General features: G+C 40.3%; 1 protein-coding gene across 4 annotated transcripts in view; it reads left to right on the forward strand.

Moving 5' to 3' along the window:
• Positions 1–25,326, forward strand: part of LIN7A (lin-7 homolog A, crumbs cell polarity complex component) — a 149,001-nt gene extending 123,675 nt beyond the window's left edge. For all 4 annotated transcript variants that reach the window (XM_084794125.1, XM_084794126.1, XM_084794128.1 and 1 more), the window contains 2 exons: positions 11,568–11,786; positions 20,096–25,326. In XM_084794125.1, coding sequence (XP_084650251.1) covers positions 11,568–11,786 — 219 coding nt within the window. In that variant the 3' untranslated portion in view covers positions 20,096–25,326. The remainder of the gene's footprint in view (positions 1–11,567; positions 11,787–20,095) is intronic.
• The last annotated feature ends 1,983 nt before the right edge of the window (positions 25,327–27,309 follow it).

Raw genomic sequence — 27,309 nt, forward strand, 5'->3', positions numbered from 1 at the left:
AAGGATGCTGGGAAAACTTGGTGGCCAAGTGTCTGCTTTGATGTGTTAAGTAGGTACCTCAGTCATTTATCCCAGGTTTGAGACCTAGCACTCTCCAAAGCTTATCCAAAGTGGAGAATCAGGAACACAGGACACTTCAGGTTCTATGGAGGATTTGGAGGGTTTTGTTTGTTGTTTCTTGGGGTTTTGTTTTGTTTTGTTTTTGAAAGGAGAGGAGAGAGAGAGAGAGAGAGAGAGAGAGAGAGAGAGAGAGAGAGAGAGAAATGGATTCAGAAATGGGAAAACCTAGGACTTAGAGAAGGGTGAAATGTGATGAAAATCCATTGTTTTGGTGGAAAATAATTAGAAATACAAATGAAGGAAGAAGGCCCCTATGGATTTGGTGTCTAAGTGGAATGTACTTGGAAACCATAGGTGGGAGCAAAATGTATCTCAGAAGCATAAATCCAATGTGCAACCCCATTGCATATGTGTCCTAGAATCTAAAGTTCCTGAAACCTGCAAGGTCAGTGACGACAGAAGCCAGAGCAGAAAACAAAGGACTCTACAACAGCACAAGATTAGGCTAGGGGCAACAAATACTTACAGTAGGGAGGGATCCCCTAACTCAAGAAACCTGGCAAATCTGGAAAAAGAAGAGAAGGTGACCAAAAAGTTTCCTATTTTGGAGTGAGGTTAGCCATTACTGGGAATAATCAGGGAGCTGTGAGTTACAGACTGTCATGTGATTGATAAGCATCTCTCAGGGCCAGCCTGTCCTGAGGGCTGACAGAACAGAAAGGGCAAGAATCTAGAGAAAGGACAATCTAGTTCTGGAACTCAAATTACTGTAGTTTCAGGAACTATCACAGTCCAACCAAAATGAAGGAATGTTAAAATATGGCACAATGCTGGCTGCTGAAACCTACTACTCAATATAGGCATATCAGTGTGCATGTATGTGCATGTGTGTGTGTGTGTGTTTATCATGAAGTAGAGAAGGGACCATTTACAGACAAAGATTATAAGGAATGGAATGGGGGAATAAATGTAAGGTAACAACATATGTGAAATAACTGAAGGAAGTTTATGGAGAAGAAGGAAACTAGTAAGAGAGGAGCAAGGTAGAGGCCGCAGGGCAGTGGCGGTGGGGAACAAAATATATTGGCACTAATTACTATATTTGCATGAACATATCAAAATAAAGCTCATTACATTGTGTGCTAATTTACAAAATAAAAAGGAGGGAAAATAAAATACTAACTTTAACTTAAAAATCTCATTTCCTAATATAATTTTCTAGGCAGTTTTTGTTTTGTTTTGTGTTCTGTTTTCAAACCTCAGTTTACATCTCATGTCTTCACACTTGAAAACAAATGTGGAGCACTCCCAGCACTCTGGAGGCAGAGGCAGGTGAATCTCTATAAATTCTAGGCCAGCCTGGTCTACAGAGTGAGTCCAGGAAAGCCAAGGCTACACAGAAAAAAACATGTCTCCAAAAAACAAACAACAAAAACAAAACAAAAAACAAGTGTGTGTGTGCATATGTGTGTATGTGTGTGTGTGTGTGTGTGTGTGTGTGTGTACGTACATGAATATGAGAGAAAGTGTGGAATTCAGTCTTCAACTCAACTACTATAGAGTATTTTCCTCTACTCTGTGATGATAGAACGTCAAGGGTTAAGTCAAGTTGTTGTGTAAAGGGATATTTGCTTCTAAAGGGCTTCTCTGTTGCTGTTAGTTCCCACATAATCGAGACAGAGACCTTTTTGATTTATAAAAGCCTTAAGGCACAGTAATCGGCTGATATAAACCCTCTAAGCTATTCGCTGTTTCCCAGCTATACACCTCAAGTTATTTGCTGTAATTGTTCCTGCCTGGGTGGCTTCTGTTCCCTCAGGTGATCCACCATAGTCTCTACAGCCCCATAGTGACTTCCTTCCATCCAGCTTTTTCTGTCACTGCCTTCTCCAACATCTTCTGCCTTGTGGTCCCTATCTGACTCCAAGTCCAGGAACCTAAGCCCCACCTACTTCTCTTCTGCCCAGTTACAGGCCTCTAGCTATTTTATTAATCAGCTCACTTTAAATTGAGTAGAGCAAAATTTATACAACAAAGACCAGTATACATCTTTGGTGTATCTTCTTGGGTGCGATCAGATTTGAATCCATAACACCATACTAACGCCAAGCATAGAGTTACTTACTTCAATGCATCACCATGGTGATGTAGTAGAGTTACTATGACACATTACTATTGGGAGGAAGGGGAGTTACTATGAAGCATCACCACTGACATGTTAGAGTTACTATAAGGCATGACTACTAAGGTGCAGCTGTTACCATGAAGTATTACTATGAAGATATCATAGTGTTGTTATGAAGCATCATTTCTGACGTACAGTTACTATGAAGCATCACTACTAAGACACAATAGAGTTACTATGAAACATCACTACTGAGGTGCACCTACTATGAAACATCATTACCTGTGTGCAGTCTCTATGAAGCATCATTGCTGAGGTGCAGTCACTATGAAGCATCATTGCTGAGGTGCAGTTACTATGAAGCACCACTTCTGGGGTGCAGTTACTATGAAGTATCACTACTGGGGTACAGTCACTATGAAGCATCACTACTGAGGTGCAGTTACTATGAAGCATCACTACTGAGGTGCAGTTACTATGAAGCATCACTCCTGGGGTACAGTCACTATGAAGCATCACTCCTGAGGTACAGTCACTATGAAGCATCACTACTGAGGTGCAGTTACTATGAAGCATCACTCCTGGGATACAGTCACTATGAAGCATCACTTCTGAGGTGCAGGTACTATGAAGCATCACTATTGAGGTGCAGTTACTATGAAGCATCACTTCTGAGGTGCAGGTACTATGAAGCATCACTACTGAGGTGCAGTCACTATGAAGCATCACTCCTGAGGTGTAGTCACTATGAAGCATCACTACTGAGGTGCAGTCACTATGAAGCATCACTGCTGAGGTACAGTCACTATGAAGCATCACTGCTGAGGTACAGTCACTATGAAGCATCACTACTGAGGTACAGTTACTATGAAGCATCACTACTGAGGTGCAGTTACCATGAAGCATCACTGCTGAGGTGCAGTTACTATGAAGCATCACTCCTAGGGTACAGTTACTATGAAGCATCACTACTGAGGTGCAGTTACCATGAAGCATCACTACTGAGGTGCAGTCACTATGAAGCATCACTGCTGAGATGAAGCTGCAGAGTGCATTTCCAAATTTAGTCTCTAGATCTGAAAGACAGGCTGAGATCAACCAAATGTTAGATTTACAATTTTTTTTTTTGGCAGAATTTTTTTTCCTGAAGCACTTGTTCAATTTTGGTTTCATGCCCCCAGGGACTAGCACTAATATATTACATTCTCCACTTTCATGGTTCAAAACTTTTTATACTTGTAACTACTTTTGTAGGGTAAAAATAGGTGTCATTATGCACACTTTCCCGCATTAACCTCCATCCTCTTTTCTAATGTTCAATTATTTGATGGTTTCCTCTCAAAGTCTCTCATATCAAGTAAATGTCCTACACAGTAGTAGTGTCCTTAGCTAAGAATGACATTGGGGAGGAACTGAGGGAAACAGAAGGTTTTTTTTTTTTTTAAATAGTTATCACTTGTAATTAGAGTATCTCTGTATGCATGGAAGTCATGCAGCCAAATTATGGGAAAATAAGTACTGCTGCAGATTCCTATAGTTTCAAGCACATTTCCAACAAGTCCCATGATCGATTAATTTACATAGTAAACATTTGTTTCCCAGGAAATATAAAGCAAACTTCTACCTATTCAGATGTACAACTACCTTTTTTCCTGTTTTTCTTAAGCATTAGAATCCATGCAGGAAGACTGGCAAAGAAATAACAATGAGGCAAGGAGTTAATATTTGTTGGACCCTTGCAAAAGCTGGACGTTCTTCCAAAGGTTTCTCATGCTTTTGCGCTTTTGCATAATAGGTGTTTTATTCCCAGTTTTCAAAAAGGAAATTGACGCCCAGAGATGTGAAGCAGATCCTCTGCACTCACAGGCCTAGTAATCAAAAAAAAAAGCTCAAACTCAAATGTTCAATTAAAAAGATTAAAGTCAACTTTTCTGGGGAAAAATTTTTTAAAAAGCATGAGCCTGAAACAGAGAAGTGGGACTGACATGAGGCCTTTGCCATCCAGCTGCACTCAGTGACATTACACTTCCCCTAGCAAAGCCACACCAACAAAACTTCCTGAAAATAGTTCCGCCAACTGGGGATGGAGTGTTTACATGCCAAAGACTGTGGAAAATGTTTCTCATTAGAATCACAATAAAACTGATTTTAAAGAAAATACAAACAAACCAAAAAACCCAAAAAACCAAAAGAGCTCAAACTCAAGACAAGAAATACTGGTTTTTAGTTTAGTAGAATATTGAGAGCTGATAAGTATAGATGGATTATAGATAAGTAGATAGATATGTATAGATAGATGATAGATTAGATAGATAGATAGATAGATAGATGGATAGATATGTAGATAGATGACAGAGAGTGATGTATAGATAAGGATATACGCATGGGTAGATAGATAAGTAAGTAGATAGATGACTGATAAATTGCTAAATAAATATTGGTAGATTAAGGAATGAGAGAGATGGTGTATGAATGAATGAATAGATTGATTTGGTGACTGCATACTTATTGGGTCCATAATCGAAGCTGGCAGAGAGACTGCTAAAGAAGACTCATCTCCCCTTGGAGACTCAAGTAGCAGAGAATGGTTGTGGAGTGACAAATTATAGTACACAGAGATGAATATTAGCATGTGGGCAGGAACAAAAGTACTCTGAGAGAACATTAGCATATTGTTTCCAAGGGATAAATGTGACACTTTTCATACACTTGCCACTTTTCTTAAGCAGAACATAATACATTTAGAACAGAGAAATTAGCATATTTGAGAAAAGAGAAGGATCAAAGAATCACAGAGTTCATTTCTGAACATATCTTTTAAATATTCAAAAATATTACTGTCTTAATTAAATATGAACCCAGCAGAGCTCCACATCAAGCTCGGGATGATTAGATTTTCCACATCTGGCCACACTGAAATAACATCATAGAAAGAGACTTCAGAGGGCATTGGCTTTTCTGGGCTTGCCGTAGTTTAGAACATGGCATCCAAACATGTACTTCAATGACTGGCTAGCTGGATCCAAGTCTTATACATGGTCACAAGTGCTTAGGTCAAGGTACTGTGGCTCCTGGCATACTGTACCATATCATCACCACATCATCTCTATTCACAGAGTTGTTCCGCCGTGGCTTAGACATTGCTGGTCTAAAAACATCCCCTCTACACAAAACTGCATTCACATCTTTTCTTTTTATTATTTTGTTTTAGACTCAATTCACAAGGAAGTGCTTAGTTTCTCAGAAGAGCCAGATGTTAGTTTGTGTCGCTCTGTGTTTCTTACTGCCAAAACAGGATGAATTTCTTAGCTTTTCCAAGACCTGTCCCATATACTTATTGTGAAATGTGCATCTAATGGAGATTTAAAAAGGAAAACAGGCCTCACTCAGTAGGTGCATTAAAATATACATATATATTCATGTATATAAATACACATATTCAATGTTACAAGATTAAAGCAACACAAATGCATAAAACCGTTGTAAGAATAAATTGATCTGTCCCCATCACAATACAGTTCCATACTCTTATAAAGAATTCAGTCTTCCATCATTGTACAGAAATTGTTCAAGGGTTTAAATTATAATAATGCTTGCAAATCTCTCATCTTATTATTTCCTTTACTTTCAGGATTAAACTGTTATGTTTTATAAGTGCAGGTAAACATCCTTTTACTCTGCTGCACTCAAGGGGCTCCCTGACACCAGCAAATGTGCAGTTTACCCATTGGAGGACAGGTGGTTTGATGCTACTTAAGTAGAAGATTTGCGGTTACGTCAATTTTAATATATTTCTCTCAAGTGATAAAGAGAAAAATATAAAATAATCACAGTCTTCTTTGGTTTCTATGTGGCTTTATATGGTCTTTTCAGACTTGAGAACCATAACATAAGACAGGAGCCCCTTTGGGGATTTCCCATGGCCCCAGTGCTAGCCAGCTCACACAGTTAGCTAGCAGTTGACAGACCTCTCTGCTATCATTAATGCCTGTCCTTTCACCTAGGGAGAACAGGCCAGCCATTTGTCTCATTTCTGGATTAGTTAGAAAGTGGGATAGGATTGTTTTTAAATTTCTCATCAGTAATAAGTCCTGAAACAAGGAGATTTATGGCAATGACTTCGGTCCCAGATAATTTGAGCCCTATTTCTTTATTTATGCAAAAACATGAGAATGTTTTCAAGCATCTTTTCGGAGCAACTTAATTGCACAAAGATATTATAACCTCCTACCTTTCATACCTTTTACTCCTTGATACCATCATCTAGACCCCAACTCAAACGACAGATGTCGTTTAGAAACCTGAGCATGCTGAGAACAACCCATGAGGCATCTACCTCTGGCATCTACCCCAATAGTGTTTCTCGGCAATACTCAATAGCATACTTAAGTTAAGACCTCTATGATCTCCTGCCTGAAAAACCTGCCCAGTTGGAGGGAGAAATGGGGAGGGAGAAGTAATGCAATTATATTTTAATTTTGAGAGAGGGAGAGAGAGAGAGAGAGAGAGAGACCTGGAAAAAGCTTTGAGATTTAGCATTTTATGGGAATACTGCGTACATACAATGTGCAGTATTCTTTCTCAGGGCAGGTGTCTCCCTTACCTACTGTCTAGGCTAGGTCAAAATGTAACTATGTCACAAAGAGAGCCACATACAGTGAGCAAATTCACATAGGAAGTACAATCCAAATTCTATTTTGGGAGGATTCTCGATCACTCAGGAAACAGACGATGCTAGAAATAGCATTTTCATATCTGTCTGTGTGAAATGGCTAAGATATTGAAAGGTCATAATATTCCTGAGTTTAAAGGTTGGTTCATTTAGCAGCCCCAGCTTTGCTAAGTTCCCAGAAAACCAACAAACTTAAAAGGTGCCCTAGTACTTACTACTGCATGCGATTGCTAACAAAACAAATGCATCGTGGGTCATTTACCAGGCTCATTCCTTTTCCAGGTTGCTGAATGGAAGCATTGCTCTATGCATTTACCTTACAGGGAACCCAGCACTTGATAGCATTACACATTAAGTATTTTATCGCCCTGTACTTAAGAATTTCAAATTGTTTATGGTCAATTTCAAACTGTAGCTACAAATTGTTTGAATTTTCCATATTGGTTTTTAATAGGTATTAATATTCAGAGTCAGGCAGACATAAGTGTTTCCTGGAGGATGTCCACTCTTGTCAATTCACTCCCATGAATGTTTCACAATCCTTGATACCTAACTGTGAGGCATGACGCTGCCTTTTAGTGTTCTTCTGTTTTAAGACCACATCCTGCTCAGACCATTCTTGACAGCCTCGGATGCTCACACGCCTCCTTCATCACTGTTCACATTTATGAAGCCTCTTCCCAGATGCCCATTAGGATGCAGAACTACTTTTTCCGCCCTCAGAACTCTTTCATTTTGTAGCAGCTACAATAAAACCCTTAAAGCTAGGGGATGGAAACCAAATGTATAAAATTACCTTTTTTAAAGGGGGGGGGGCGATGTATTTCATGTCAACACTGGAAGCCTTTCTAGGTCTCCTCAATGCACATAAGAACCACAGTCCCATACTGTGTACAAAGCTCTTGTCACAAGTTTACAGTGTTAGTCAAGTTTCCGGTAACTGTTGTAAAGAAAAACCCCTACATTGGAAGAGCTCGATATAGACAGTTTTGTCTGCTAACAAAATGAATTTTATAGTATATCCAGGTTTAAACTGTATTTTAAATAGCTAACAAGAAACATGGGGTTCTTCCAGTAAGAAACATACAAAGCCCAAAGCAGGAAAGATGCTAGGACCTTAACCCTTCAAGGCTGAAGGCGTTCTAGTTATGAGTGCACATCAACGTACATCTCCTAGCTGAGCAAGCGCTCTGGCCTCATGTACCTCACAAACCTATACTCATAGAGGATGGCAATCCACTTCTTTGTTCTAACTTTAAAAAGGAAAAGAAGATAGAGACGGGCGTTGGCAGTCTGTCTGTTCCCGTTTAAACGTTTACTGAGGAACTGAAAGCATTCCAGGAACAAACACATGAGAAGTTGAGACAAGCATATGTCTGCCAAAGCACGCCATAGAGACAGTGGAAGAGGTGTCCTGAGGTGTCCTGAAGACAACCCTGAAGATTCGTGGTGAAAACAAAATTAAGTATTTGGAATGAACTGCACGTTATTTTACCCCTCTAACGTCTGTCTTGGTTTCCATTATACTATGTAACTGTATAACTTGTAGGCTATGTAAGTATTTTTAATGTCGTGAAAATAAAGATGAGCACCCAGGTGTGTTCAGCTCGTTATGGTGGCTTCATGCTCTGGTGGAGAAGACAAAGAAAAGGACTTACTGGTGCCAGGAAGTCCCTGAGAATCGTTGTCGCGATCGAGACCAGCTTTCCAGTTTTGAAGAGCATAGGATTTGCTCTTTGTAAATTGCTCCTGAGAAGTTGCAGAGCCAGGGGTTGGAGAAGGAAACAGTGGTCCCCAGAGCCTGAGTATGAGGCGTAGAAGTCAGGTTTCTCTCTGCCATCTCCCCTGCCGTGATTGCCTGGTGGCCTCTGCCTTGGTTTAGTTCCTGGGTCCTCTGGTGACCCTCTGAATGGCAACTGCAGTGCCAAAAGGAGACTAATGAGCTGCGCCACATCTGGCGCCAAATCCTCCAACTCATTAAATGAAAGCCAACAGCACAAAATGCAAAAGGCAAGTTTTGGAAACTGACCAGCTGGCCTCAGAAGTCAGTGAACCACTGTTACTAAGCAGGAAAACCTGGTGTGGTGGCACACTCCTTTGATCCTGCCGCTTAGAAGTAGAGACAGGAGGAGCAACGTCCACCGTCATCCTCTACTCCTCGGCTGTCTAGACCAGCCTTTGCTACGTGACTTCTCTGTTTAAAGCCAAACAAAAACAAAAGCCCATGGAATTTTTAACATGGAAAAAATAAAGAGTTCGGATAAACAAATAAAGCTTTCATTTAAAAGCAACAGTCCACAAGGTAATAAATCATCTTGGAACAAATTGCAAAGTAATTACCAGCAAACTGAAAAGAGGTTTCTGTGGTCAATATTTTCTCTTGTCTTTTCTTTATCTCAAAATTTTGTGGGCTATATGCACTAAGATAAGTGCTCAATAACATCCTGAGTAGTGATATCAATGATTGGGTGAATAACCAAAAGTGTATTAATTAGTGGACACATTAACTTTCCTGGGTTTTAGCCAGAGATAAAAAATTCCCTCTACCCAAAGGCTGTGTAAACTATTTCCACTTAATCCTTTCTTTCTATTTAATCCAGACTTAGGGACATAGGTACATAAATTGTCTTTCTGGCTCACGATGGCCATTTTTTAAAATTTCAGTACCAACCAGCATTATCTGCTCGGTACTGAAACAAATGACAAGCTGTGCTCTCACAGTTGAAAGTGACAAATGACCAAACTGATAAATTCAAACTTTTTCCCTCCACCCACACCCACCTACTGAAGACAAGGGACTGAATGAAACTCACCCTCTGGATTTTCTGAATCTCAAGTTTAATTGAAGTCTCTTCTTGAGATCTTGTACTTTCTTTCCCTTCTGTAGTTCATACAGATGCATCCTGAGTTCCTCTTATGCTTGTGGTAGGAAAAGAACTCTCAGCCCTCCAACAGTGGCCTTGTCGTCACCACTCTTAGATGTTCTGATAACCTTTAAGCCTCACTCAGACCCTATCTATATCTCTGTAATTTGCTTTCCTCTGCACTTAACCCAAACTAGGCAGAAAGCCTTTGCACTTAAATCTTGTAAAAGGGTCATGCTACCTATACCTTCAGCGTCAGCGATGAGATGTAGCAAGCTGTGTGCGACTTTCTGACTGTAACTTTCTTCTCCTCCACGTCTCCCCTTTTCCCACCCAGAGAATCTCTGCAGGGCTGTCTGGAGCATGACTGAAATAATCATGGTGTTCCCAACCACAGTCCATGCTGTGGTTTTCAAGACTACTCAATTTGTGATGTTGATCTATACGCCTTTGACTATGCGGAAGATGGAGCACTTCCCTTCCCAAGGGTTTAGGGAACATTTGTGTGTTGTTACTTAATCACAGGTATCAGCGGCCCACTCTGCAGATGGACATGTAAGAGAGCAGCGTCCTGTGAAAGACATGGTAAATCCACTGGAATAATGCAAACACTCGACAGCCTTACTACTTTCCTGTACATGGTTAGAAATGCAGACACTTGAGCTTTAGACATGTGATTTGGGGAATCTGTTGCTCCCTGACTTTCATTTATGAATTCCTTTTCCATTGCAAGAGGATAAACACATGTCTCTCTGCCTTTGAAATTCAAAGCATTAAGCTACTGAATGAAGACATAAAATTTAGTTTAGAATGTGAGAATGGGGTATCAGTCAGCTTTTATTATTTATTGGATTCAGCATTATTATCTAATAATTTTCCTTGTATCTAAATTACAGGATTTGACTCACTATAAATGCTTAGTGGGGGTTATTCTCTGGCAGAGAAAGCCTTCCTTTATTGTAATTTCTAACTTTTTTTTTCCAAAACATTTTCTTCAATACATATATTTACCCTTCCAGGTAAAACTTAGAAATTCCATTTTTAATATCTCTCTAACTATTAGCTCTTTCCTATCCTGATTCAAGCCATCTACTCGACCCTGTATCCTAATATAGTCTAACCAACTTGTAGTTCACTTATAAACATAAATGATGATGATGATCATATTGTCTTAGTTACCATGTCTTTTAGAAGTTGAAGGCTTTAGATTCTTAGTCTGTAGTTATATAGGATTTTGCTTTTAGAGAGGGTTTTCTGTTTTCTTCTTCTTCTTCTTCTTCTTCTTCTTCTTCTTCTTCTGCTTCTGCTTCTGCTTCTGCTTCTGCTTCTGCTTCTGCTTCTCCTTCATCACAGTCATTGTCATCATCATTGTCATTGTTGTTGTTGTCTTGTTTGACATAGGATCTTCTGTACCCTAGGTCGATCTTGAACTCACTATATGGGCATTTATATGACTTGAGCTTCTAATGTTCCTGCCTCTGGATTAGCATAGTGCCCCCAACTATGGTTGTTTGTGTTACCAAGGACAGAACCCACAGCATCATGCACATTAAGCAAGCACCCTACAAACTGAGATACATCACCAGCCCTTTGTTTTTGTTTTGTTTGTTTGTTTGTTTGTTTGTTTGAAAGAGGTTTTTCCCGTTGTAAGCCAGGCTGACCTGAAGCTTACAGTGATGCCCAGACTCACTTTGCACTCTCAGCAGGTCTCCTCCCGTCTCACCCTTTTGAGTACCTGGATTTGCAGACAAGAGCTATATAGCACCTGCCTCAAAGTTGGGGTTTTCACTATAGTAGATTAGCAGTCCCTGGAAGAAACAAATGAGCTCTCTCCTTGTCTTTTTAGAGTGTGGAAGGGGAGCATCATGAGAAAGCTGTGGAACTTCTCAAGGCTGCTAAGGACAGTGTGAAGCTGGTGGTCAGATATACCCCGAAAGTCCTGGAGGAGATGGAGGCTCGTTTTGAAAAGCTGCGGACAGCACGGCGTCGGCAGCAGCAGCAATTGCTCATTCAGCAGCAGCAACAGCAGCAGCAACAACAGCCACAACAAAACCACATGTCGTAGGTGAGACTCGTTTTCTTCCCTGCGTGCAAGCTTCTGGCTCCCTAAAGGTATCTCCGTAGCCAAATAAAATTGCCAGGCAGCAGAAATGCTCCAAGGAAAATTAATCAAATGAAGACGATGGTGTTCAAAAATATAAACAGGCTTATTCTGTTTCCATGTGCCATTCAGCTACTGTCTCCACATATATAAGATATTTTGGAAAATATAATGGTATGGAGGGCCTAATTATGGACTCCAGGATGCCTTTTATACACTAGGAAAATGCATTATTTTTTGCCAACGCAGATACATGGCAATTGACTCTCGTACCCACTCATCTCCTTGACTAGTAGATTTATACAATATACAAATTGCAGAGTTGTATAGTGCTACTCCTGGCTATATACTTTAAATTGGAAAGACACAGTGTACTAGGAAATGTGCTCCACATGAAGCACGAAGTAGCAAAATGTAAGAGACTGAAGGGCTTGAATTATATCTGACTCTTGCACCTCCTCCCAAATTCCAGTTTGCAACAAGGAGCGATAAATCAAGGTTTGTGTATATTTCCAAGAAAATTGAAGAAAAACATGTTAATAGCAAAAGTTGCCACCTCTGAAGTGTCTACTACTATGTGTCAGTGACACCCTCCTCACACACCTCTCAGCCTCTGCGGAACTTTTCAAGGAAACTTTCATTAGAGCCATATCTTTGGAAAGAGCAGTGTGAGGCTGGGATCAGCCACCATTAACAGTGGCTTAGAATCAGAGTTCTCCTTCTGCCAGTACTGCTTGCTCTGAAGTGATTTTTATATGTTTTCCATGCTATTCAATGGGAAGTATCAATTCTATAATAGGCATTTGTGTACGGTAACAGGTGAGGATGATTTTCAGCTTTGCCATATTGGCTTACTGTTTGCTTAACAGAAATATCCATTGTGACATGAGGTATGCCTCTTTTTTAAATTAATTTATTCAGATTACATCTCAGTTGTTATGCCCTCACTTGTATCCTCCCAGTCCTCCCTTCCTCCCTCTTTCACCCTATTCCCCTCTTCTAGGTCTGTGACAGAAGAGGACCTCCTCCCCCACCACATGATGATGACCTATCATGTCTCATCCTAGGGGAAGTGGTCAAATATGGGGCACCTTCTCAAGGACAACACATGCAGTAAACATTGAACCCTTATTCAGATCTACTCAATGGACAGCACATTCTTCACAGTTGTGTGGAGAGCAGGGACTGACTCTGACATGAACTCTGGTGCCTCTCTCTTTTTTTTTTTTTTTTTTTTTTTTTTTTTTTTGGAATGACACATGTTCAAAAGAAAAGCTACGATGTAGTCCATGTTTTTGTTTGTCTTTTTTTTTTTTTAAGTATATTTTGTGACTGGAGAGATGGCTCAGTAGCTAAGAGCACTTACTGCTTTTGTAGTGGGCCTGGGTTTGGTTTCCCAACATCCACACTACCACACAATCACCAGTAATCCCAGCTCTACCCTCTTTAGGCTTCTGAGGATACATCACACACATAGTATATACAACCATTAGACACACACACACTCTCTCTCTCTCTCTCTCTCTCTCTCTCTCTCTCTCTCTCTCTCTCCAGATAGATAGACAGACAAATAGATAGATAGATAGATAGATAGATAGATAGATAGATAAGGAAATACATAAAGAATACAATACATGTTTTAAAACTATATTCTGTCCCCAAAATTGTATTGGTCCATCATCAGATGCCTTTTGGCTCAGCTGTTGCCAGGTATTTTCCAGTGAGCTCCAGAGGTAGCATAAGGCCACACTCTTCTAGGAATGGATAACTAATACATAAGCAAGAGCATAAGTCACCATCGTTTGGGGAGCATGACTTTGAAAAGTTAAAACAAGGCCGTTTGAGTGGAGACCAGCTAGGTGGTTATCTTCGGCACAGTTGTCAGTGAAGACGCCTCAAAGGAGATAACATCTGAATGCCAAGGAGCAGCCCTCAGGGAGGCCTTACAGGAAATAGCCATTGCAGTAGGGTATGAGCTATTTGATAGCTGAGCAACAGAAAGAAGACCCACATAGCTGAGAACAATGACTAACGATGACAGTGGTAGATGGTGAGGCCAAAGGACATGTAAGGACTGGGTACAGAGAGCCTAGCAACCCCCTGAGAGAAATTAGATTTTATTGCAATGGGAGACAATGAAGTTTTTTAAGCAAAAAGGTGGCATAATTTGATTTATGTGCCATTAAGATAATTTGTCTTCCTGCTTTTGGGACCCTTGTCCCCCGAATGGGTTGCCTAGTCCAGCCTCAGTATGAGGGAGGTGCCTAATCTTGATGTGTCATGTTCAGTTGCTATCCCTAGAAGGCCTGCCTTTTTTCTGAAGGGAAAAGGATGGTGAGTGGATGGTGAGGGTGGAGGTGCGAGGTGGAGGAGATGGGGGCAGAGGTGGGGAGGAGTAACTGTGGACAGAATGTAATATATGGGAGAATAAATTAATTTTTAAAAGATAATTTGGCTTCTGTGACCATACAGAATTGCACGGTTATAATGGAAAGAGAGACAAGTTGGAACATAGAGTGACCCAGGCAAGAGAAGCTTAGAGATCTAGGCTGAAAACAGAATCATGTGGTTCAGGTAGACGGCATGAATAGATAGAGACAAGTCATTTTGCCTAAAGCCTTCTCCTCAGTTACCTATTCTGTACTCTCAGAATCCTACCAAAAAGTCCTTTTGGTAATAAAGGAAGTTTATAATCTCTAATCAATCACTAACATGCTTTCTGCCAACACTATAGTTTCTTCTATCCCTGGTAATACAGGCTCAAACCTACTCTTCTGAATGATTTATGACACTAGCCCTGAGTAAAATTGCCCAAGGGCATTTGAAAGCAACGTGAAGACTTATTGAAAGCTGCCATGATTTGCTCCTTTGATAATCTTTTGGAAATACACAATTTGACCATATATTGCTATTTGGATTTTTGTTCCTCCTTTAGTCTTCATTAAGTCACCTCCAGGTTTCCTATGGTTTATTAGAAAGACTTACATATTTAACCATAAAAAAAGACTCCTGCTATACTTTGCTGTTATCATAGGATGTGGTAGAGTTCTGTTTGCTTAAACATGGACTTGTATCCATGCCCGTCAAGAGAGCTATTGTACCACCCTCTGGAGATTAAATGATAGTGACCATTTCAAGACCAGTTCAAAACATACCCAAGTCAGGTCACCCATGTATGTTATGGCGAATTCAGTAAAAAACACACTCACTAGCTCTTGCTTAATTTCTAATTAATTTAATCTGTAGGAGTCAGAAAGCATTTACAACACTTAGAAATTTATACTAGCTTTTAAGAATGTTCAGGCTTATTAAATCTATTTAACTGGAAGCACATCTTGAATGTTTTTGTCACCATGGAAAGACCAAATAATCAGAATACTTGTCAGAAACCTCTTTCACTGCTTCTCAAACAAAACATAACTTCATATTTTCAAAATCAGAAGTGATATATATTATCTCAGAAGGTGGAAATTATGAAGTCACTATGAGTGAGAAGTGGATAAAAAAAAGAAAACCAGATTGAATGTAAGCTGTACAGGGGGAATTGTCTTTCCTACCTACTTGAATTTTAAATTCTGCTGCACTAAAAATTGTCTTTCATTCTCACTTCTGTGTTTGTTAAGTGAGAAGACTAGATTCCATTTCTAAAAATGTAAAAATGTGAATACCACACAGTTACTTTAAAGGAATCCAAACAGAAAATATGATTATAGGTTTTGCAGTGTGATGGCACTCTTTTGAGAAAGTGCTATGTTTATTCAGCTTATATGGATTTTTTTTTTTTTTTAGTTTTAAAACATGACTTCATGTCCGCATTTGGATTTTCACTGTTTCAAAGAATAAAAAAGAAGAGGAACACTAACACTTTTTCAGATGTTAATATTCCAAGAAACGTCCCAAGACCAATGCCTGTTCCTGCCCTTAATTACAGCACAAGGATAGGAGGAAACCTCCACAAGTCACCACAGATAAACACAGTCACTGGCAGTTGTTAGCTGCCTCACTGACCCTTCGTCCTGACCTTTAGACCTCTGTTTCTTTTACATTGTCATCTGAACTCTTTCTCTATCTCCTGTTAATACCAAGGAATTGCTGACAAAACCATTGACCCGGCCCCTGGGGATAGCAGATCCCATAGGTTGAGAATCCAGAAAGCATCAAGCAAAACCTGGAGCAGAAGTAATGAGGGTGCTAATGCTTATGACACAATATATACAAAGTAGAGCTCTTTTGAGTGATTCAAGCATGTTAACCGACTCCACAGTAGCCCTGTGATGGCCAGATACATTTTAATTGTATTTTTAGTAACAAAAGAGAGACATACGATGGTGTGTGTGTGTGTGTGTGTGTGTGTGTGTGTGTGTGTGTGTGTGTGGTTTTTAAAAAAATATATACAACATTTCACAACTGGCAAAAGACAGGGCAGAATTGAGACTGAAAAATACTCGCTTCCATCCTTCTTATTCCTTACCACACTGAAACACTATGTCACAGCTCATCGCACTGAAAAGGTGCTGGTTTGACCTTGTTCGCGTTTATGAACTTCCAGGAGATTCCATTCCACACTGCTTAGAGTTAGCCCTGTCCAATAACCTCCAAAGCAGAACGCCATCCTCAAAAGAGCATCTTGGTTATAGGGGTGCTGGTTTTCCATTTTTGACACAAAAATTTACTATAAGTTCAGTGCTCGTAACTAATACAATTTTTAAAGTTCTGTAGGACTCAATGCAATTGTTATAAAAATTCCAATGATATTTTTGGCAAAAATGTAAACAATAATGCTAAACTTTTCAAGCCACTGCACTCTCTAATAGCTAAAACAAAATATAAGGTGAAAAATAAAAAGGCTGGCATTATCACATTTTCTGTGTTCTAAGTGTATTGCAGAATCATAGTAAACCAAACAGCATGGTCCCAGAGGAGCCTCATTACTGTTTTTTTTTTCCACAATGACTGTTGTAAATCACAAATAATGCACCCACCAATACTGGTCTCCTTTTTTTCTGCACTGTTTTAGCATTTGGTGTCCCTTTTTATCTTCTAAGAAGCCATTCTAGGAGCCAAGAGATCTCATTTTGGTTTAAAATGTTATTTTTCCAAACAGTTCATGATGGTGAGCTTTTTAACTAATGAATTTATCTATCTATCTATCTATTTTTTTTTCACCTGTCTTTTGGCTATTTATTTTCTTTAGGAAATAATCATCTAGTTGCTTTGGCTGCTTCTTGATGAACTGTTTTTGTTTTACCATTACATAGCTTGGTTACTTTAACGTGTTTTGGATATTAGTCCTTCATCAGATGCGTTATTTGCAAGTATTTTCTCCCAGTTTCTGGTTGTCTCTTCACTTTATTGTTTCCTTTGCAGTGAAGAGGCTTTTTGTTTGTTTGTTTCAAACAGTTCCATTTGCCTATTTTTGCTTTACTCGTTACATATACACCACATATGCACAACCCAGGTTCTACATATGAAAGAAAACATGTCATGTGTGTCTTTCTGTACCTAGTTTACTTCTCTTACTCTGAAGATCTTCAATTCTTTCTATTTTGACATCACCCTACTGTCAAACCATCGCTTCCCCTACAACCTGAGCTACCCACTAATATGTACTCTGGCATATCCATACATCCTACAAGATGGAAGGGACACATGTCAGATAGGGAGGGATGGGAAGAATAACTCTGAGGACCAGGATGGCCCCTCCTAAAGTTGACAAAGACATTTGTTCAACTGGCTGTGGTAGTGAACACCTTTAATCTCAGCACTGAAGGAGACAGAGGCGGGGAGATCGCTGTGAGTTGGAGGCCAGCCTGGCCTACAAAGCAAGTCCAAGACAGCTAAGGCTACACAGAAAAACCCTGTCTCAACAAACAAAATGATGATGATGATGATGATGATGATGATGATGAAATCTGTTCAACAAAAATCATGTTGAAATACAAATCAAGTTTTTGTGTGTGTGTGTGTGAAAAAGCAAGATGGTTAAATGGGTAAAGACATTTGTCACAAAACTCTGTTGATTTTCAGTCTAAACCTTTAACAATTGAGATATTTTAGCAATGTTTAAGCCTGGAAATATGAGTTTTATTCCCAGAATCCACAAAGAGATGGAAGTAAACCAAATCAACAAAGTTGGCCTCTAACACACACACACACACACACACACACACACACACACGCGCGCAAACCCACTTAAAAATGAATCACTAATCTTCCTAGTTATAGATCATGTAATATAGGTAAATAATGAGATAGTTTCTCCCAGAAGGAGTTACCCTGACCCTAACTTTTTTTGACTCCTGCCCTCTCAGCTACTGGCACATTTCTTAGTCCCATTCTTCCCTCGGGTTATATTAGAAACTCTAAGACTCCAATGATGGAAACTGTTTGGCTGCCCATTCCTTTAGGAAGTATGACTATGTGATAATTTGGTTACTTAAAAAATCAGTCTCTAGCTCTGCCACTTTAGGAAGCCATTAGTCTCAGAATCAGTACAATGCGCTCTTGTGGAGATTAAGTTTTTTAAAAAAGAAAAAATGTAAACTCAATAAAACTAGTCAACTTGTGACCATTTAATAATTCATTTCGGTCTCAATAATACCGTTTCTACTGATGCTGCAGTGGCTAAAGTGTTGCAGGCATTCGTGCTTTCCAGAATGCAGGCAGCTTAAGCACAGTAGCCTCTTGCGCGTCTGTTGTTTATTCTGCAGCCCCTACGCTGCCCCCCCCCAAGTTACTGGCGCTTTGCATCGCATCAGGAGAAGGCTTTCAGCCAGAGGGTTGCTGCAAAGTAGGCAGAACAATTTTTCTAAAACCTGTTTTGTGTAATGATTTTTGGCATTAATTGAAGTAAAAATAGCAGCATCTTTAAAAACAAAAATTGGGAGAAATGAGTCATACTAGTGGAAGAGTGACAGTTCTGCGGGAGGTGTTTGAGGGAGGCAGCACCCCCAGATCTGATGGATGAAGGATACTGCCTTACTATGTGGTGTTAGCCTGGCCTTGGGGAAGGTCCTTGATTTCTGCTTCAGATAAGGGATGCTGGTGCTGCCACCTGGCCCGTGGCAGGCTTAGTGGGCTTGTGTCGCAGTAAAGGCATTACTAAATGCTCTCATATTAATTACAGTTGCACTATGAATGCTAGTTGCATTTTTTTTCCTTTGTGGAGTGAATTCAAATCATCCAGAACTGGTAAAAACAAATGTTAAATACTTGAACTGTTTCCAAAATGAAATTCTTTATCTCACTTTGTGGAAATGCGGCGGGTTTTTCCTGTCTTATTTAATCAATTACTTCCTTCATAACATTTTTTTTCACGTGTGGAAAGACTGCGCATGAGCGATGATGCCCCAAATAAGCCCAGCCATTCTCACTGTGAGTTTGGATGAGAATGGCTCCCTGGCTTAGGGTTACTATTGTTGTGATGAAACATCATGAGCAAAAGCAACTTGGGGAAGAAAGAGTTTATTTGATATATATCTTAAGTCATGGTTCACCGAGTGAAGCCGAGACAGGAAATCAAACAAGGCAAGAACCTGGAGGCAGGAGCGCTTCCAGAAGCCATGAAGGAGTGCTGCTTACTGGCTTGCTTTTCGCGGCTTGCTCACCCTTCATTCTTTCAGCATCGGGGCTGCCAGACCAAGGGTGGTAACACCCACAACAGGATGGGCCCTCCCCCACCAACCGCTAAACCAGCCTCCAGCCTTGTCTACAGCCTGATCATATAGAGGCCCTTTCTCAGTTGAGCATTCCTCCTCTGAAAAGACTCCAGCCTGTGTCAAATCGCTGTAAAACTAGCCAGCCCCGTAGGCTCATACATTTGAATGTTTGGTTTCCAGTTGGCAGAAGGATTTCTTTTTTTTTGGAAGGATTAGGGGATGTAACCTTATTGGAGTGGGTATATGATAGAAGACAAGGTGGCTTTGAGGTTTCAAAAGCCTGCCACCAAGGCCAGTCTCTCCCTCTTTCTCCTACCTCCTGCTCGTGGGTGAGATGTAAACTCTTGAGCTACTGCCCCTGTTTCATAACTGCCTGCCTGCTGCGTTTTACTTTCCCCAAAGATGGTTATGGACTCATCCCTCCACAACCATAAGTGTGCCTCCCAATTAAATGCTCTCTTTTATGAGGTCATGGTGTCTCTGTACAGGAATAGAACAGTAACCAAGAAACTCATACAGTGCATGCTGTTGATATTTTTAGTGATTTATAGTTTTAAAATGAGTACTAATCACTGATTTCTCATCATTGTTTTCCCCCACCCCACCCCATTACAGGACCTTGAAGAAAAGCTTCCAAGGCCAATCTTCCACCTGTCACGAATTTGGAGCCGTGCTCCGGAATCCCAGCACATAGAAAAAGGGAAAGGCAACATCATTAACTACACCCGTCACAAAGCTGTGAACACGTGGTGTATCCATTCTTTATCAAGACAATTCAACATCTTCCTCCTCTGGGCACCAACCCCGTGTTCATTGCTTTTTTTTTTTTTTTAAACCTACTCAGACCTTCCATTCATAGCAGTGGAAACTCTCTGTGTGTTGAGGGAGACAATTTTCCAGTCTGCAGACTGAAATGGCGTAAGAAGAATAAAGTCTGTGACTTTGGAACGAATCACCAGGGCTAGAATGAAGTGAATCTTTGGTCTAAGGCCCTTCCAGAGATTATCAAACCCTTCATTAGGCTATAGTTCAAACTGCATCAGTTCAAGGTTGTGGCCACTTGAAAGGAACCTCCACATTGTCCCCTGCCCTTTCCCCTTCTGCACTCTATGCTGCCGAGCTATCTGAAATGGAATTTAATTTAGTTGCAAACTCAACTTCCATTCTCCTCTTGAAAATGCCAAGTTCCCATCCTACAGAACCATTCCAGAACTTGGAAATGGTGGGCTTTTTATTTTCCCTTTGTATCAATTTCTGAATTTGCATGAGCTCAACTTTCTTATTTTAGAATATTTTAGTTGACCTTTTAATTTATAAGAAGTGAGGGCTGGAACTCAATGCTGTCCTTTTTTAAAATTTAAGTATTGCCTGTATCTATTATTAATTTCAACAAAATATAATGTATATTCATTCTACAAAATTCATAAAACCAGAGTGCATTTGTTGTAACCTGGTTCTTTGTGTACCAAGGTTCACCACTCTGATAAGAGAATGTCTCCATTTTATGAACTCACCAGCCCTTGATATATGGGACCTGCCCTCATTATTTACCTGTTAAGTCTTATTTATTTATTTCTATTGTTGAACTGTGGAGACGTCCAAACCCATCCTGCACACACCGATGTGCGTTCATAGAAATCCATTGATATTTTAAATCTTGAAGATATATAAAACTGAATTATAATATGTGCACATAGATATACATTGAAGGGGATAAGCACATCACACAAAGTTTAGATCAGTTTCCCTAAATACAAACCTTATATTTTTAGCAGTCTAAGATCAAAGGTACTGGCCCTCTTACCCTGAAGTATTTGGAACCCAGTGACATCAGTATTGTGAATGACAGACACTGCTTTCTCGGAGGGGAAATCTGTTTTGTTTTGTTTTGCATATTCCCATTTGTAAATAAGCAATCAGATTTTTCAACTTTCATAAAGATCTGTTAACACCTCTGGTACACACAATATTTTTTAAATTTAGGGTCAATCTAGATACCTGATACAGTTTTCCATAATGCAATGAGTAGGAAGCTGTAACTATCTGGGCAGTTAAACACCTTAAGCACAAAAAATGCACACACACACACACACACACACACACACACACACACACACGGGGACAACTGCTAGTTAAAGCAAGCAGATAGACCATTGAAACAGAGTCATATATTTTAATATGTTCATTCTTTTTCAAAAGCAAAAAATGGCTCCCCAAAACACAATGAATTTGATATTTCAGATAGTCCTCCAGCCTAGAAATCTGTGAAGCTCAGCTTACAAGCCATCTTTCTAAAACTAAACAAAGCCTATTAGATTTACCCAGCATGTTTTATTTCACACCAATGGATGGTACTATAGTCAATAGCAATTTTTACTGTTCTACATAGTGCATTACCCACTGGGTGACAAACAGCCAAAAACGCAAGAGCTACACCCGTTTATTTCCACACTATCCTGTTGTGGTAACAGGTTCCCATGCCTGAAAACATATCATTTTTACTAGAGAAAGATTAAGGTAGGGGTCAGCAAAGACCCAGAATGTTATATAAAATAGGTCAATAAAAGGTACAAGCATGGCAAAAAGAAATAAGTGCAGACTATATGAGCATTATTCAGTTTAAAAGATAGTTCTCATTTTTATAAAAAATGTAATAAACATATATTTTAGTTATCACTTAACAAAGAAATATTAAATTTATTCAGGAGATGCCACGAGACTCTCATAGAAGGAAATCATCTTACCCTTAAATGAGAAAATGGTCATTTCAACTAGTTTCAGTACATTGTATATATTTTGAGCTTAAGACAAATACGTTTCCATTAGATGTTAAGTGTTTTAGTTAATATAGAAATTAGCATATGGTTTCACATCAGTACAAGTATTGTCAGAAGCAACTATGAAATAAGCAGATACTTTACACTGGTGTTTTCTAGAAGTCCTTGTATTTTGTGCTTCATTTGTACAGCGTGTAGTGCTGATAAATGTGCGCCAGGTTGTTTGTCGAAATGAAGCAATCCATCATATGTACGGAAGCCAAGAATAGGTTATACGTCTTCGTGGTGTTACATACAAATGGCTGGTTCTCCTTAGTGAAGTCTAGCTTGCTGAAATGTAAGCATTTCCCTAAATTTGTAATCAAAAGTGACACCCCGAAAGACTTGCAGAAGCCCCTGGTGCGTCTGAAGTTTCACCGAAGCGTGATGGAAAAGGAGAAGACATTTTCCACAATTTTACTGACCCTCTCAATTCCCAAGAATCACATATAGAGCCCCTGACACGTCTGATGTCAGACAGTAAAAGAAAAGGCGCTGAGGACTGATCTCCCATGAAGCTCAACATAAATGTAAATAAATGGGGTATTAACAGTTAGGGAGAAACGGTTGTGACTTCTCACATCAGGTGAGTGAATGTCAGTCCTTTCCCTTGGTCAATGTGGTAGACACCAGAATAGACTTTTGCCGTGCCTTTTGCCTGCTGTGATTTCTAAGGCAAGCACAAAAGAAAAACAGAATTCTTGAACCTTTTCACTGGAGCATTTGCATTTTGATTCTGTTGCCATTTGCAACAGAACATCTGTAGGGAGATAATGAGCTTAAATTACAATCGACTCTGGAAGAATAACAGACCTCTGTGTTCCTCAATCACATAATCAATAGGGAATTCTCTAGTGATGAGAGCCACCACTATCTTTTAAGACAATGCTTAAGATCTAAATGAAAAAAAAATCTAGCATTCAGGGGCTTGTTAAGAACTGGAGTTTGTGTCTAAAGACAAATTACACCCCTTTACAAACGCAGTTCTCCAACGTGACATCAAGCTGATCGCACTTCTTTTTACACAGCTGTGCACTCAGTACTCCAAATGCGGTATATTATTCCTTTCAACGTCTTTGACGATTTGTGGGTGTGTGAATGAGTGCCTGGATTTCTCACCTTTTACCTGGGCTTTGCTTGTGAGCACTCATAGCCTATACATACGAGTACCTTCCGACAAGGGAGTGACACAAATGCAGATCTTTCTCTGAGGATTTGGGGAGCTCTATGGGTAAGACCTCCCAGGCCATCCTATCCTTCCTGAGATGCCAAATTCCATAAGACCAAGTAACGTGACTATGGGCCCACAGATGGGCTGGCACACTGTGGATACTTAATGAATAGTTGTTGAATGAATGAATTATAGAAGAAGAGAAATCATCTAACTTTGACTTCTAACATATTCTATTAGTTGGCACTATAATGTTGCGTGTCATAGCCAGAGGTAGAATTTATTCTAAGTTAGAATCTGTAATCAAATTAAACATCTGAAAGGTTCAGGGACCTTTAAGTTGGGAGCAATGGTTGGCAATTCAGATTTACACACACACACACACACACACACACACACGTTTATATATATGAGAGAGAGAGAGAGAGAGAGAGAGAAAGAGAGAGAGAGAGAGAGAGAGAGAGAGAGAGAAATCTCTCTAGTTCTTTACAAAAGCCCTTGAATAATTTGTATGGGTGCTTCAGATATGTGACTTCATTTCTAAAGTTTACAGAAGGCTATGCTTTAGCTTATTATTATAAAAAGAATTTCTATCATCAAGCATATTAGATTTCCCTGTGAAATGTCTTATTTTTCAGAGGAATTCATGATCACTGAAAGCACCGTTTCTAAACTTTCTGCCTTCCATTGCTGCTTCTTTCATCTTTGATTCCTAGAATACACCTGAGCTAGAAATTACTCACATGCCACCCCCCCAAAAAAAAAACCCCTTCCCATGTATTTATTCATTTGACAGATATTTCTGTGTCCCCAGTGCATGCCAGACTCTGGAAGTGTGATGTGACACAAGTCAAATGTAGTCCCATCCTAAGGTTTACGCTGGGGAACTCCTTAGTGCTTATTCTGACCAAACTAGTTTATCACCCACTGGGTCCGCTTCGCACGTGCTATAACAACGGACCCTCCGCTCATGGGAACCATGAAATACTTCCTGCATAGATTTGTGTCAGCTTGCTTTTCTGAACGCACCACTCACATTTGCCATATAGTTTAGCCATAAAGCAGAGTTACAGCCCAGTGACGGCAAGCCACTTTAACAGTCTTAACGGTGTGTCAGCCCTTACCAGATTTCAGCCTCTGTGCTGAGTGCTTTCATAAACTTCTTCCCAGAAAGCTGTATTCACTGGGCTCTGTTCACCCATGGGAAAACTGAAGCACAGATGCCTGACTTCTCCAAGGCCACCCGATTAGCTGCTGGGGTTGGAGTTTTGATCCACGAAGTCCAACAACATGGTTCATGTGCTAACCATTATCTGTGGGCTTTGGGGACACTGTTACATTAAAATGAGTGAGGCATTGCATTTAGAAATACTTTGGGTTTGTAAAGTAGTAACCAGAAACTATTAGTAAATTATAACTCACTATAGTCAACAAATCACATCAGAACAAAAAACAAGGTTAGAACTGAGTCTTACATTATAGCGCATACTCATGAACAATACGTCGAACCAGGGACATGCATACAAGTTGAGACCTAGAAAATGTCTATTTGTGAAAATGTTTGGATGACTTCAGAACTGTTTATTGTCAGCCACTGTGTCTATTTGGTGCTACAAAAACTGAAAGAACAAAACCGCTTGCTCTAAGGGCTTGCAAATACACAGTGTAGCGATGAGCCAAGGATGTTTCGTATGTATAGGGAAGGATTGGCCAGTTGTACCGTTTTTTCACCATTGCATGTGCATCACTGTCTTTCCAATTGTTTTCATTGTTTTTACGAAAGAGCTGCAAAATTGTGCAGTGGTTCAACCTGACCAAAGTGGTGTTATGCTGCTGGGAAGTAAACGTATTAGACACCAGACTGGACTTACTGTTTTTATTAGCATCGCAGGGGGTCATCAGATGCTGAGATGTGTGTATTTGAATGTGAAGTCTCATATGGTTTTCTATTCCTGACACATAGTGAAATCTTTCCCTGAAGGGATGAGGTTCTGTAAAGGGGGGGAGCGCATGCGCATACCGTACTTTTCTTTCCCCTTTCACATTCTACAGGAGAACTTCCGGGACTGGATTTTGGAGAGGGGATGCTGAAGCCATCGTACGAATGGACACCAGTTTGGTTTTTGAAATCTCATCATTTGCTTCATTATTCTGTGTGAGGCGATGGTGCCTAGGTATAATTAAGGGCCATTTGCTGGAGGCTAAGATCTTACCACTGGGTGGGGTGCTCCCGGGAATTCCCTGTGCCTGTTATTGGGGAAAGGGGTTGAGCCTACTCCTTCTTTTAGGACTAAGTGATTCTCCTTACAAGATCCGGGGTTAATAGATCAGGTGCGGTGAGAACCCTGCTGAGAAAGGGAGTCAGTTCCTCATGGACCGAGTGCAAAACTATCCAGAGTAGGCCAAATTTCTACCTTAACCAGCAGAGTCTGACATTACCTGCACGGTAACATTAAAAAAAAAACAAAAATAGCAAAAGAGTTGTACCAGTGAGAGCCAGACTGGCTGCCCTTGAGAAGAGACGCGTGGAGGGGCTGAGCATGGATGTGCCTTGAAACACAGTTGTAAAGAATCTAGTCCTCGCCTTTGCAGACGTAGGATCATGCATTTTCTCTTAGAAATCTAGAGAGAGAGTGTTTCCACTTAAAACTTGTGCTTCAGATCAATCTTAATGGTTCCCTTCATTTCCCAGAGGTGTCCCAAGCAGAGAGCACAATGTGTCGTCAGCCCGTGCAGAAGAGGCAGTAGTGTGACGAAGGTTCAGCTTGACCTCCCCTAATCCTCAACAATGTTTGAAGGGCTCCTCTTTTTCTGCGGCTACTCCCATGGTTTCAGCATCCGACGAGTGAATAAATGAGAGTGTGACTGGTTGAGGAAAAGGTTTATTGTAGATACGAGGGCGAGTGTGAGCTGAGGCATCTGGTAGGGTCCAGATTCAACATGGCCAGCAGACTGAGCCATGCCAATAAGAAGCGAGAGAGGAAGGGAGTGGGCAAGTAGTCCAAGACAGATCCAGGGGCAAGATTCGCCAGGAGCAAAGAGAAAGTAAGAGACCACATAGGCAAAATGGCTGATGAAGCAGATGCCCAGCCCCAGGAGGGAGAGGTTTAGGGTAGGGAGTGGGATGAGAAGTGATAGAAAGAACCACAGGTACTGAGATTTGTCCCTGGTTTCTTCGGGTGACAGTTAAGAGATGTGAAATTTTTTGGTGGGGTTGGGGAGAGAATCTCCTTCTCTGAGGAGAAGGGAAAGGAGGAAGAGGTTGGGAGTGGGAGGAGAGGAGGGAGGGGGCCCTGACACCCTTTCCTTGCCTCTCCCATGGAGCGTCTAAAGATTTATTTATTATTGTGTATACATTGCTCTGCCCGCAGGCCAGAAGAGGGCATCATATCACATTATAGATGGTTGTGAGCCACCATGAGGTTGCTGAGAATTGAACTCAGGATCTCTGGAAGAAGAATCAGTGCTCTTACTCTGAGGCATCTCTCCAGCCCCAGAGCTTCTTGCTGTCTCTTCCTTATGCTTCTAGCTTCCTTCTACACTCCTGGGACTTATGTGATTCTTTCTCCTTTCCTCCTTGACTCAGAAATTTCACTGAAGCCTTGCTGTCTTACTGTAAATGGTTTGGCCTCAATACAGCCCAATCAATGGCCAAAAACTGGCACACAGGTTTTCAAGTTCTCCTACATTGTAACAACTTCTGCGACTGCACAAATGACCCCAAAATCGCCTACATTTAAACTTTTTCTGTTCTATACACCCAAAAGTCTCTTATCTATAGTTATTCCATGTTTTGCCTCAAGAAATCGTCTAAGACTATTGTATAAATATTCTTTTTCTCA

Source organism: Acomys minous (assembly GCF_964271855.1).
Source record: "Acomys minous genome assembly, chromosome: 9".
Lineage (NCBI taxonomy): Eukaryota > Metazoa > Chordata > Mammalia > Rodentia > Muridae > Acomys > Acomys minous.